Source organism: Pseudophryne corroboree, chromosome 1 (genome assembly GCF_028390025.1).
Source record: "Pseudophryne corroboree isolate aPseCor3 chromosome 1, aPseCor3.hap2, whole genome shotgun sequence".
NCBI classification, from domain to species: Eukaryota; Metazoa; Chordata; class Amphibia; order Anura; family Myobatrachidae; genus Pseudophryne; species Pseudophryne corroboree.
Window position 1 is genome coordinate 547,987,566 of NC_086444.1, and position 13,169 is coordinate 548,000,734.

The window sequence follows — 13,169 nt, forward strand, 5'->3', positions numbered from 1 at the left end:
TCCTTTCTTCAATAGGACTGGTTTGAACACTTACATAGGGTGGAGTTAAAAATGTCTCACCTGGAAGACTGTGATGCTATTAGCATTGGTGTCTGCCAGACATGTCTTTGAATTAGGGGCCTTATCCTGTAAGAGCCCTTATTTGATTTTTTCATGAAGACAGGGTAGAACTTAGGACCCGTCCTCAATTTTTGCTTAAAGTGGTGTCAGCTTTTCATGTGAATCAACCTATTGTGGTTCCAGTGTTGTCTGTCGCTTCCGTTGGTCCGTTATGTCAAAATGACAGCCCGTCATCGGAAATCTGACTGACTGTCATTTATGACGCCTCCAGGTTTGGTCAGCTGGCTTCTAAGCAAACTATTGCTTGCTGGCTTCGGTTGACTATTCAACAGGCCTATACTTAGCCGGCTCTGCTTTTGCCGACGTCTATTCAGGCCCACTCGACGAGATCTGTAGGTTCTTCCTGGGTGGCTGCCCGGGGTGTCTCCTCCTTACAGTTGTGCCGAACCGCAACTTGGTCGGGTTTGAACACGTTTGTTAAATTCTATAGGTTTGACACCTTGGCCAAGGATGACCTTCAATTTGGTCAGGCGGTTTTACAGGGGTCTCTGCACTCTCCCACCCATTTGGGAGCTTTGGTACTTCCCCATCGTACTAAAGTACAGAACCCCAGTATCCACTAGGACATTAGAGAAAATAGGAATTTAATACCTACCGGTAATTCCTTTTCTCGTAGTCTGTAGTGAATACTGGGCGCCCGCCTCAGTGCTTCAATCCTGCTTACCTGTGTAAGTATTTGGTTTGCCCGCCGTTGCGGTCCCAGTTTGTTGTTGAGATAGCCTTGCTATCCTCTGTTTTGGTTAGCGCCCTCCTTCTCGGTTATGGTTGGTTATTGGCTTGTTTCCTCACTGCTGTCTGGTAGGAGGGGCATAGAGGGGAGGAGCCAGCACACATATGCACACACTCTAAAGGTTTTTAAAGTGCCAGGCTCCAATGAACCCGATCTATACCCCATGGTACTAAAGTACAGAACCCCAGTATCCACTACAGACTACGAGAAAAGGAATTACCGGTAGGTATTAAATTCCTTAATTTTTTGTTACAGGTAAAAACTTGCAGGAACTGGAGAGACTTAATAAGGCCATTGAGGCTGTAAAAAATGAAGTAGAAGAGAAACAGAAAAAGTTATTGCTGTACAAAAGTGGGACACCATGCATCAAAGACTCAATATCTAAAGTTGATAGTAATGGCAATACTTTAGCAGGTGTGGATATGGAGCCACATACTCCAGAAAAGAGTCCTGTAGCTTCGTCGGTTGTCTATATGAAAAAAAAGAATCCAGTGCAGAAGAAATATGTGGTCGATCGACGCTGTCCAGCCACCGATCTGGAGTATGACCCATTGCTTAATTATTCTGCCGGGTTATGTGGTTCTTCTACAGACGATGAAAATAAGTCAAAATCCAAGCAAAAGTGTGAAGAGGAAGTGAGTAATAAGAAAAGATTGAGAGATGCATCTCCAGTAAGATTGGAAATTGATGAATCAGATGACGAGGATTTACTTGTAATTGATGTTCCACCAATTGAAGCAGTTTCAAAACGTCCCAGAGCAACCCAAGTATGTGGAACCAAAGAAACACCCTTTCCTGTTTCTGAAGGAGTCGCTGTATCCAATGAGGAAAAAGCTTCTGCTGCGAATACTATGGATGATTTGGCTACAACAGGATGTTCCATTGATGATGCCAATTGTGAAATTGAGAATGACGGGAAGACTTTCCCTTTCTCTAAAAATACAGGTTTGATAAGTTGTACAAATGACAATGCTCAAATCATTGACATTTGTAATGAAACTGTTTCAGACGTGACCCTAATCTCTAATTTACAAGAGTCTAAAAATGAGTCAAAACAAATTTCCATAAGCAGAAATGACAGTGTTCAAGAGCAAAAGGACTTAATCAATATCACAAAGCCTAATGGTGGGAATGACTTATCACTAGATGGAGAAACAATCGTGGACCGAGAAAAGCTAATCTCGCATAATGGAAAAGAACTTTCAGGCAATGATGGCAAAACTGCAAATCTGACTGAGCATGCTACTGGCCCAGTACGTATTGATGAGCATAAATCTCGGCAAAAGACTGACTCATTTGATAAAGAGAATGAAGTTATTGTCTTAAGTTCTTCCTCTGATATTGAAGATGATTCAGAAGACGACACTGATATTTCTGATTCAGATGATCCAATGCAAGAATGTCTCAGAATTTTCAATGAATTTGCTGAAAGTGAAGCAAAGAAGAAATCAACCCAGGTAAATGTATCTCTTTGTCTAGTTGTACACTTTATCTGATAAAACAAACATTCCTAGAAACCGCACTGGTTAATCAAGGATTAAAGGCCCCTATCCACTAGGTAGACTTACGTCAGCAATGAGTTGGATCCTTTTTTCCTGCGATATGGCCGGCAGCTTCCCGGGAGCCCTGCAATTGCAATTTGCTTTTTGAGTGTATTTTTTTACATGTGATTTATCGCATGCAATCTAACCTTTATCCGGCAGGGTCCACAGGTTATCCACAGGATAACAATGGGATATGATTAAGCGTCAGTGGATTTGCACCAATTGGTCAAAGCTTTTCCGGCCTCCCAGCATGCAATGGGCCCGTCCCTATATGCCCGCATCCTTGCTCAAGCAAATCGTTTTTTTGTTTGGTGGGCAGGAGCCGTACCATGGTCAGAGGGCTGCTGGTTTTTAGCAGTCCTAAGCTTTCATATTTTATTTTTATAGTCTTACTATATTTCTGAGTGACCTTTTTTAAACCGCATTTTATACGTACGTTAGAGTCGCTCCATCAACTCTGCCAGGTCGCGACAACGCTTAAGTACGGTGCTGTTTCGGTGGGCGTCTGTGTCTGATATACTAGCAGGTCCAGCAGACGTTACCAGGCTGTGGCCGGAGCACGGGGAGAAGGTAAGGCATCTCTTCCGCTTAGAAGGGGAATACGGAGATAGCCGCACTGTTTTGGGAGGAGACTACCGAACAGTCGCTGACGCGGCTCCCACCTCGGGTGTACCAGCGCTAGGCATTAGGAATCGGAGGCTCCAGGAATAGTACGAGGCCGTGATCCCTAAGGTTGATGTTGGCAGTGGGGAGCCAGATGCTCTCATGGTCGCCCCTACCCCCGGTTCATGACCAGTTTCCTCCTAGTCTCCCACCATGAACTGCTTCCATCTCAGACGCTGTACACGAAGGGGACCCAGTCGCAGCATAGGCGGCTGTGTGACTGGTGCATCTGTGTTCACTATAGGTTCATTGAGCGGCAGTGTACACTAGTAGCGTCTGGATCAACTCGGCGTTCGCCAACTTATTGTTCGGTCCTGGAAGCGAGGTGAGTCTCCCTGTATCCCACTCTGAGTACAGGTTATACAGCACTAAGTCTCTATCTGCCCTTTGAGTACGAATAGTTAGATAAGTACCTATTGCATATGAGTCTGTATACATTTTACGGTTTCTTTCGCATTGCTTCTGAATATGTTAGGTCTGTTTAAACATGATGCAGTAATATGTTCTCCTACATACTTAAAATGTCGTTGATGATGTGCTCATATTGCTTATTATACTAATGTATAACATGTGACTGACTGCTAGTGTGATTGCTGACTTTACTGTATTTCTCTTAGTTTGTTTTATTCTTATCCTCAATGCTGGTGCATGGGTAGGGCCGGATTATATGTCACTTTAAGAAATTTAAAGTGATCAGTCAGAAATTGTGTAGTTACACTGTAAGTGTTGATTATTTATCATGTCTAAGAGCGGCAAAGGTGAGGAAGGTACACTTGCAGCAACACCAACACTCATATCGTGTTTGTCTTGCAAAGCTGTGTTATCCTCTCAGGATCTGGTTCAGGATGGCTTGTGTGCAGATTGTTTGTTTTAGCTTTCATCAGGGGTTAATGAAAAATACAAGGCAGATTCAGGTGCAGATAGATCCACCTTGGGCTATGTTTGCACAGACTTTATCCAGTATAGCTGAATGGGTAATTCCTGCAACTCCTATAGCAGGGATAGGTTACACTATTAACCCTTACATGCAGCTCCCCACCTACAGTATGGTGTATCACTTCCAGCATCAACTTCTCAAAAGAAACAAGCTGATGAGCCAGTGGTGTAAATCTTCACCCTCACAGGCTACACATGATTCAGATGAGGATTCATCGGAAGATGAAAACTCAATTATTTCTGCTTCGGCATATGAAGAGGAGGAGGAAGGTCTCTGCTCAGTGGATATAGCAGCGTTAATTAAAGCAATGAAAGCCATTCTATCCTTAGAGGATTCAGCAGAGCCTGTGTTAAAAACCAAGGCACCTGTGTTTTAAACATCCCAAAACCGTCAAGACTGAAATTTCCAGGGTCAGATCAGCTGAACGAAATTATGGAAGAGGCTTGGGCTACGGCCAATAAGAAGTTTAGAATTTCTAAGAAATGGAATTCCAATTATCCTCTTCCAGCTGGGGATTGTTTAAAAAGGGAGGTGGCTCCTAAAGTAGATACGCATGTAATTCGATTAGTGCGAAAATCTACATTCCCTTTTGCCTTCGACATTAAATGATGTCACGGATATGAGAGTGGATGGTTTTCTAAAAATTATTTATTTTATTTATTTATTAACCGTTTCTTATATAGCGCAGCAAATTCCGTTGCGCTTTACAATTTGAAATAACAATAACAAACTGGGTGATAACAGTCATAGAGTTAGGAAGGCCCTGCTCGCAAGCTTACAATCTATAGGGAAATAGGCATATGTACACAAGGAAAGGTGCTATCTATTGCATAGAATGAGAAGACATGTGAGGATATGTGTGGACTGTACAGAGTGGATGTAATTTGATAGGAAGGTTTATGAAAGTTATGTGGGCGGTTCAGGAATTTGATACGCTTGCCTAAAGAGGTGAGTTTTGAGGGAACGCTTGAAGGTTTGGAGACTAGAGGAGAGTCTTATTGTGCGTGGTAGGGCATTCCACAGGGTGGGTGCAGCCCGATGAAAGTCCTGCAGTCGTGAGTGGGAGCGAGTAATGAGTGTGGATGAGAGACGCAGGTCTTGTGAAGAGCGCAGAGGTCGGGTTGGGAGATATTTTGTGATAAGCGAAGTGATGTACATTGGTGTAGTTTGGTTAATGGCCTTGTGTGTGAGTAAAAGTATTTTATATTGAATGCGGTAGAGTACAGGTAACCAATGGAGGGACTGACAGAGTGGATCTGCAGACGATGAACGTCTAGCGAGGAAGATAAGCCTCGCCGCTGCATTCAGAATGGATTGTAGTGGTGAGAGTCTTGTTTTGGGAAGACCAGTTAGGAGACTATTGCAATAATCAATGCGGGAGATAATGAGAGCGTGGATTAGAGTTTTAGCAGTGTCTTGTGTAAGGTATGGTCGTATTTTTGATAAATGTTTTTTAGATGCATGTAACATGATCTTGAGACAGATTGAATGTGGGGAATAAAGGACAGATCAGAGTCAAGGATGACACCTAGGCAGCGAGCTTGTGGGGTAGGGTAGATAGTAGAGTTTTCAACAGTGATAGAGATATCAGGTTGGTACCTACTATTGGCCGGTGGAAATATAATTAACTCTGTCTTTGAAATATTAAGTTTGAGGTGGCGAGATGTCATCCAGGATGAAATGGCAGAAAGGCATTCAGTGACACGGTCCAGTACAGATGGGGACAAGTCAGGGGAGGATAGGTAGATTTGAGTATCATCTGCATACAGATGATACTGAAAACCAAAAGAGCTGATTAGTTTACCAAGAGATGAGGTATAGATAGAGAAAAGCAGAGGACCCAAGACTGAGCCTTGCGGTACTCCAACTGAAAGAGGTAGCGAAGAGGAGGTAGATTCAGAGAAGCGAACACTGAAGGAGCGATTAGATAGGTACGATAGGAACCAAGAAAGGGCTGTGCCTTTAAGACCTAGGGATTGTAGTGTCTTTATGAGAAGAGAGTGGTCTACAGTGTCAAATGCAGCAGATAGATCTAGAAGAAAAAGTAGTGAGTAGTGGCCTTTAGACTAAAAAACATTTTTTCCCTGTCTAGGGCAGTCATAAGGCCAGCAATGGCTTAAACTTGGATGGCAAAGGCAGTGGCTGCCTGGGATGATGCATTGGACGGGGTTTTTTCTATAGCTTCTAGAGAGCAAAAAATTCCATATAGCTCATATAAAACAGGCTGCAATGTTCTTGGAAGAAGCAGCATTGGATATGGGTACTATTGCCTCCAGGACATCGGCTTCAACAATAGCTGCTCGCAGATCAGTTTGACTATGTTTGTGGAAAGCTGATTCATAATCAAAGAAGGTTTTGGGATCTTTGCCCTTTTCTGGAGATATTCTTTTTGGTAAAGAATTGACAGATATACTGAAGTCAGAAGCAGACTCCAAGAAGGTCAAGTTTCCTTCCTCATACAATTTCAAACAAAGTTTTCGGCTTTATGGCACTTTCAGTCTCAAGGAAAAGCTAAAGGAAAAAGTGATGGCAAGCAGCCCCAATACAACAAGGGGGTCATTCTGAGTTGCTCGCTGCCATTTTTCGCAGCGCAGCGAACAGATTACTACTGCGCATGTGTATGCACCGCAATGCGCAGTCGCGTTGTACGGGTACAAAGCGGATAGTTGCTGAGAGATGGATTTAACGAAGAATCCATTCGCACAGCCGATCGCAAGGAAATTGACAGGAAGACTGCGTTTGTGGGTGTCAACTGACCGTTTTCTGCTGCAGGGTACACTGGGCTCCACAAGGATTAACATCGGGGTGTAGAGTAGGATCTCGAGCCGAGGCACCAACAGGCTCAAAGCTTTAGACTGTTCCCAAGATGCACAGCACCGCCTCCTCTATAACCCCGCCTCCATGCCAGTGAGCCCAGTTTGTAGTTGGTGCCTGCAGTAGCAGGTCACTTAACAGGGGGCTGCCTCAGGCATCCTATTCTTAGCTTTAAAATTGAAGAAAAGAGGATTCTAACAAAGGGCTGCAGCAGGCTGTGTCTATTGGATGTCTCTGCTGCAGCTTCATCACCCCCAGAGGCGCTGTATGCTCCCGCACCGTAGTTGCCGGGTCACTGCAGCAGAGGCGCCGTCTTCTCTCTCTTCATGTGAGTCACACACATGCCGCCATCTCCCGGATCGCGGGGCCGCTGACAAGGGAGGTAAGGGGCTTCTGTGCCGCACTTTTCACCGCGATCCAGCGCGTCTGTAGGAGGCGGGCTGCGCACGCGCTGCCGTGGACATAGATTACTGGGCTGATGATCCACTAGCCACCAGGGTGATACTGTATGGGCACAGGTCAGGGGGGACATTGTACCATCCCCCCCCCCCATTTTTCTTTACAGCAGGGGGAGCAGGCCAGACCTGAGGCCCCTCCCAGCCCCAGGGCGCCATTTCAGCGATGTTCCCGCCCTGGAGCTGCATATCACTCCCTCACTCCTGACCAGTGGCCATCGTTGATAGAGCTGTGCTGTTTCTAGGACTGCTGGGGCAAATCCTCCTCTGTGGAACCGCCTGACTGCCAGTGCTATGCTTCCTACAGGACACTTGAGTATTCTACCTGTCGCTGCGACTGTGTTAGTTAAGAGCGTGCATACCTTCAGGGTTGTGTGGTACAAACACCCTGTGATATACATCCAGTGCTTACTGCGTTTGTTATATCTATTGTTATCACATATAGCCATACTGAGTATCATTTTGTATTGCTAGTCCAGTGCAGTTTATGGTACATAATTTCTGCATGGTACGTGTGTGTATATAGCTGCTGCGTGGTTGTTTTATTGCAGGGTATTTCACTCAGCGTGCTATTCCTATATTAGTATACCTTTTGGGGGCCAGGTGTTTCAGGTTTTCTCTGATGCTAATATAGGATTGTTTCACAAGATGTGTTACCTGAGTATTTTTTTACTTGTGAATTATAGTCACCATATGTTCTATTCCTATTGAACCATGTCTGTGCCAGCTTCGGCTGTTTCTCTGAGTTCTTACTAGGTATAGTGCTGCTACAATTTGTACCGGGTTGCCCATTACTGTGCGCAGTTATGTCTGCTACACGTGGCAACGACGTTGGGGCCTCTCCCACACTGCGTGGTAGTGAGGCCACTGACGGAATGGAGGATAATTTAGCAGCTGAGCGTTCAGATTCAGGGGCTTCCTTGCCCCCCAGTGGATTGGTAGCACTTGGGGCATCACAAGAACCACCTTGGGCTACATTTCTCTAACGTCCTAGTGGATGCTGGGGACTCCGTAAGGACCATGGGGAATAGACGGGCTCCGCAGGAGACTGGGCACTCTAAGAAAGATTTAGTACTACTGGTATGCACTGGCTCCTCCCTCTATGCCCCTCCTCCAGACCTCGGTTAGAAACTGTGCCCGGACAGAGCTGGATGCATTTTAGTGAGCTCTCCTGAGCTTGCTAATAAGAAAGTATTTTAGTTAGGTTTTTTATTTTCAGAGAGCTTCTGCTGGCAACAGACTCTCTGCTACGTGGGACTGAGGGGAGAGAAGAAAACCTACTAACTGCGGCTAGGTTGCGCTTCTTAGGCTACTGGACGCCATTAGCTCCAGAGGGATCGAACACAGGACCTGACCTTGTCTGTTCCCGGAGCCGCGCCGCCGTCCCCCTCCCCCTCGCCGAGCCAGGAGTCAGAAGCCGGCGGGTTGAAGCAAGAAGACGTCCAAATTGGCGGCAGAAGACTCCTGTCTTCATATGAGGTAGCACACAGCACTGCAGCTGTGCGCCATTGCACCCACACTAACCCACACACTCCGGTCACTGTAGGGCGCAGGGGGGGGGGGGCGCCCTGGGCAGCAATTGATTACCTCCTGGCAAAAAGCAGCACATATACAGTTGGATACTGTTATATGCATGAGCCCCCACCATTAATTTTACACAAAATCGTGGGAGAAGCCCGCCGCTGAGGGGGCGGGGCCTTCTTCCTCAGCATTCACCAGCGCCATTTTCTCTCCACAGCTCCGCTGAGAGGAAGCTCCCCAGGCTCTCCCCTGCAGAAGCACGATAGAGAGGGTGAAAAAGAGGGGGGGGGGGGGGGGGCACATAAATTTGGCGTAAAAACAATATTTCTCTATCGTCCTAGTGGATGCTGGGGTTCCTGAAAGGACCATGGGGAATAGCGGCTCCGCAGGAGACAGGGCACAAAAAGTAAAGCTTTACGATCAGGTGGTGTGTACTGGCTCCTCCCCCCATCACCCTCCTCCAAGCCTCAGTTAGATTTTTGTGCCCGGCCGAGAAGGGTGCAATCTAGGTGGCTCTCCTAAAGAGCTGCTTAGAAAAGTTTAGCTTAGGTTTTTTATTTTACAGTGAGTCCTGCTGGCAACAGGATCACTGCAACGAGGGACTTAGGGGAGAAGAAGTGAACTCACCTGCGTGCAGGATGGATTGGCTTCTTGGCTACTGGACATCAGCTCCAGAGGGACGATCACAGGTACAGCCTGGATGGTCACCGGAGCCTTGCCGCCGGCCCCCTTGCAGATGCTGAAGTAAGAAGAGGTCCAGAATCGGCGGCAGAAGACTCCTCAGTCTTCTAAAGGTAGCGCACAGCACTGCAGCTGTGCGCCATTTTCCTCTCAGCACACTTCACACGGCAGTCACTGAGGGTGCAGGGCGCTGGGAGGGGGGCGCCCTGGGAGGCAAATGAAAACCTATTTTGGCTAAAAATACCTCACATATAGCCTCCGGAGGCTATATGGAGATATTTAACCCCTGCCAGAATCCGTTAAGAGCGGGAGACGAGGCCGCCGAAAAAGGGGCGGGGCCTATCTCCTCAGCACACAGCGCCATTTTCCCTCACAGAAAGGCTGGAGGGAAGGCTCCCAGGCTCTCCCCTGCACTGCACTACAGAAACAGGGTTAAAACAGAGAGGGGGGGCACTAATTTGGCGTTAGAAATATATAATAAAGATGCTATAAGGGAAAACACTTATATAAGGTTGTCCCTATATAATTATAGCGTTTTTGGTGTGTGCTGGCAAACTCTCCCTCTGTCTCTCCAAAGGGCTAGTGGGTCCTGTCCTCTATCAGAGCATTCCCTGTGTGTGTGCTGTGTGTCGGTACGTGTGTGTCGACATGTATGAGGACGATGTTGGTGAGGAGGCGGAGCAATTGCCTGTAATGGTGATGTCACTCTCTAGGGAGTCGACACCGGAATGGATGGCTTATTTAGGGAATTACGTGATAATGTCAACACGCTGCAAGGTCGGTTGACGACATGAGACGGCCGACAAACAATTAGTACCGGTCCAGACGTCTCAAAAACACCGTCAGGGGTTTTAAAACGCCCGTTTACTTTAGTCGGTCGACACAGACACAGACAGGGACACTGAATCCAGTGTCGACGGTGAATAAACAAACGTATTCCTTATTAGGGCCACACGTTAAAGGCAATGAAGGAGGTGTTACATATTTCTGATACTACAAGTACCACAAAAGAGGGTATTATGTGGGATGTGAAAAAACTACCGTAGTTTTTCCTGAATCAGATAAATTAAATTGTGTGATGCGTGGGTTCCCCCCGATAGAAAATTAGGGGCGGTATACCCTTTCCCGCCAGAAGTTAGGGCGCGTTGGGAAACACCCCTTAGGGTGGCTAAGGCGCTCACACGCTTATCAAAACAAGTGGCGGTACCGTCTATAGATAGGGCCGTCCTCAAGGACCAGCTGACAGGAGGCTGGAAAATATCATAAAAAGTATATACACACATACTGGTGTTATACTGCGACCAGCGATCGCCTCAGCCTGGATGTGCAGAGCTGGGGTGGCTTGGTCGGATTCCCTGACTAAAAATATTGATACCCTTGACAGGGACAGTATTTTATTGACTATAGAGCATTTAAAGGATGCATTTCTATATATGCGAGATGCACAGAGGGATATTTGCACTCTGGCATCAAGAGTAAATGCGATGTCCATATCTGCCAGAAGATGTTATGGACACGACAGTGGTCAGGTGATGCAGATTCCAAACGGCACAAAGGTGTATTGCCGTATAAAGGAAGAGGAGTTATTTGGGGTCGGTCCATCGGACCTGGTGGCCACGGCAACTGCTGGAAAATCCACCGTTTTTACCCTAAGTCACATCTCTGCAGAAAAAGACACCGTCTTTTCAGCCTCAGTCCTTTCGTCCCTATAAGATCATATCTGCCCAGGGATAGAGGAAAGGGAAGAAGACTGCAGCAGGCAGCCCATTCCCAGGAACAGAAGCGTTCCACCGCTTCTGACAAGTTCTCAGCATGGCGCTGAGACCGTACAGGACCCCTGGATCCTACAAGTAGTATCCCAGGGGTACAGATTGGAATGTCGAGACGTTTCCCCTTCGCAGGCTCCTGAAGTCTGCTTTACCAAGGTCTCCCTCCGACAAGGAGGCAGTATGGGAAAAAATTCACAAGCTGTATTCCCAGCAGGTGATAATTAAATTACCTCTCCTACTACAAGAAAAGGGGTATTATTCCACACTATATTGTGGTACTGAAGCCAGAAGGCTAGGTGAGACTTATTCTAAAAAAATTTTTGAACACTTACAAAGGTTCAAATCAAGATGGAGTCACTCAGAGCAGTGATAACGAACCAGGAAGAAGGGGACTATATAGTGTCCCGGGACATCAGGGATGCTTACCTCTATGTCCCAAATTTGCCCTTCTCACTAAGGGTACCTCAGGTTCGTGGTGCAGAACTGTCACTATCAGTTTCAGACGCTGCCGTTTGGATTGTCCACGGCACCCCGGGTCTTTACCAAGGTAATGGCCGAAATGATGATTCTTCTTCGAAGAAAAGGCGTCTTAATTATCCCTTACTTGGACGATCTCCTGATAAGGGCATAGTCCAGGGAACAGTTGGAGGTCGGAGTAGCACTATCTCGGATACTGCTACAACAGCACGGGTGGATTCTAAATATTCCAAAATCGCAGCTGATCCCGACGACACGTCTGCTGTGCCTAGGGATGATTCTGGACACAGTCCAGAAAAAGGTGTTTCTCCCGGAAGAGAAAGCCAGGGAGTTATCCGAGCTAGTCAGGAACCTCCTAAAAACAGTGCATCATTGCACAAGGGTCCTGGTAAAAATGGTGGCTTCCTACGAAGCAATTCCATTCGGCAGATTTCACGCAAGAACTTTTCAGTGGGATCTGCTGGACAAATGGTCCGGATCGCATCTTCAGATGCATCAGCGGATAACCCTATATCCAAGGACAAGGGTGTCTCTCCTGTGGTGGTTATAGAGTGCTCATCTTCTAGAGGGCCGCAGATTCGGCATTCAGGATTGGATGCTGGTGACCACGGAGCCCAGCCCGAGAGGCTGGGGAGCAGTCACACAAGGAAAAAATTTCCAGGGAGTGTGATCAAGTCTGGAGACTTTTCTCCACATAAATATACTGGAGCTAAGGGTAAATTTATAATGCTCTAAGCTTAGCAAGACCTCTGCTTCAAGGTCAGCCGGTATTGATCCAGTGGGAAAAACATCACGGCAGTCGCCCACGTAAACAGACAGGGCGACACAAGAAGCAGGAGGGCAATGGCAAAAACTGCAAGGACTTTTCGCTGGGCGGAAAATCATGTGATAGCACTGTCAGCAGTGTTTCATCCCGGGAATGGAAACTGGGAAGCAGACTTCCTCAGCAGGCACGACCTCCACCCGGGAGAGTGGAAACTTCATCGGGAAGTTTTTTCCACATGATTGTAAACCGTTGGGAAATACCAAAGGTGGACATGATGGCGTCCCGTCTGAACAAAAAACGGGACAGGTATTGCGCCAGGTCAAGAGACCCTCAGGCAATAGCTGTGGACGTTCTGGTAACACCGTGGGTGTACCAGTCGGTGTATGTGTTCCCTCCTCTGCTTCTCATACCTAAGGTGCTGAGAATTATAAGACGTAGAGGAGTAAGAACTATACTCATGGCTCCGGATTGGCCAAGAAGGACTTGGTACCCGGAACTTCAAGAGATGCTTACAGAGGTCTTATGGCCTCTGCTGCTAAGAAGGGATTTGCTTCAGCAAGTACCATGTCTGTTCCAAGACTTACCGCAGCTGCGTTTGTCGGCATGGCGGTGGAACGCCGGATCCTAAGGGAAAAAGGCATTCCGGAAGAGGTCATTCCTACCCTGGTCAAAGCAGAAAGGAGGTGACCGCA

At 46.9% G+C, this 13,169-nt stretch overlaps 1 protein-coding gene across 5 annotated transcripts in view; it reads left to right on the plus strand.

Annotated features, from left to right (window-relative positions):
* LOC134898490 (RNA exonuclease 1 homolog) overlaps nucleotides 1-13,169 on the plus strand; it is a 279,518-nt gene that overhangs the window by 62,027 nt on the left and 204,322 nt on the right. For all 5 annotated transcript variants that reach the window (XM_063914100.1, XM_063914099.1, XM_063914101.1 and 2 more), the window contains exon 2: nucleotides 1,106-2,307. In XM_063914100.1, coding sequence (XP_063770170.1) covers nucleotides 1,273-2,307 — 1,035 coding nt within the window. In that variant the 5' untranslated portion in view covers nucleotides 1,106-1,272. The remainder of the gene's footprint in view (nucleotides 1-1,105; nucleotides 2,308-13,169) is intronic.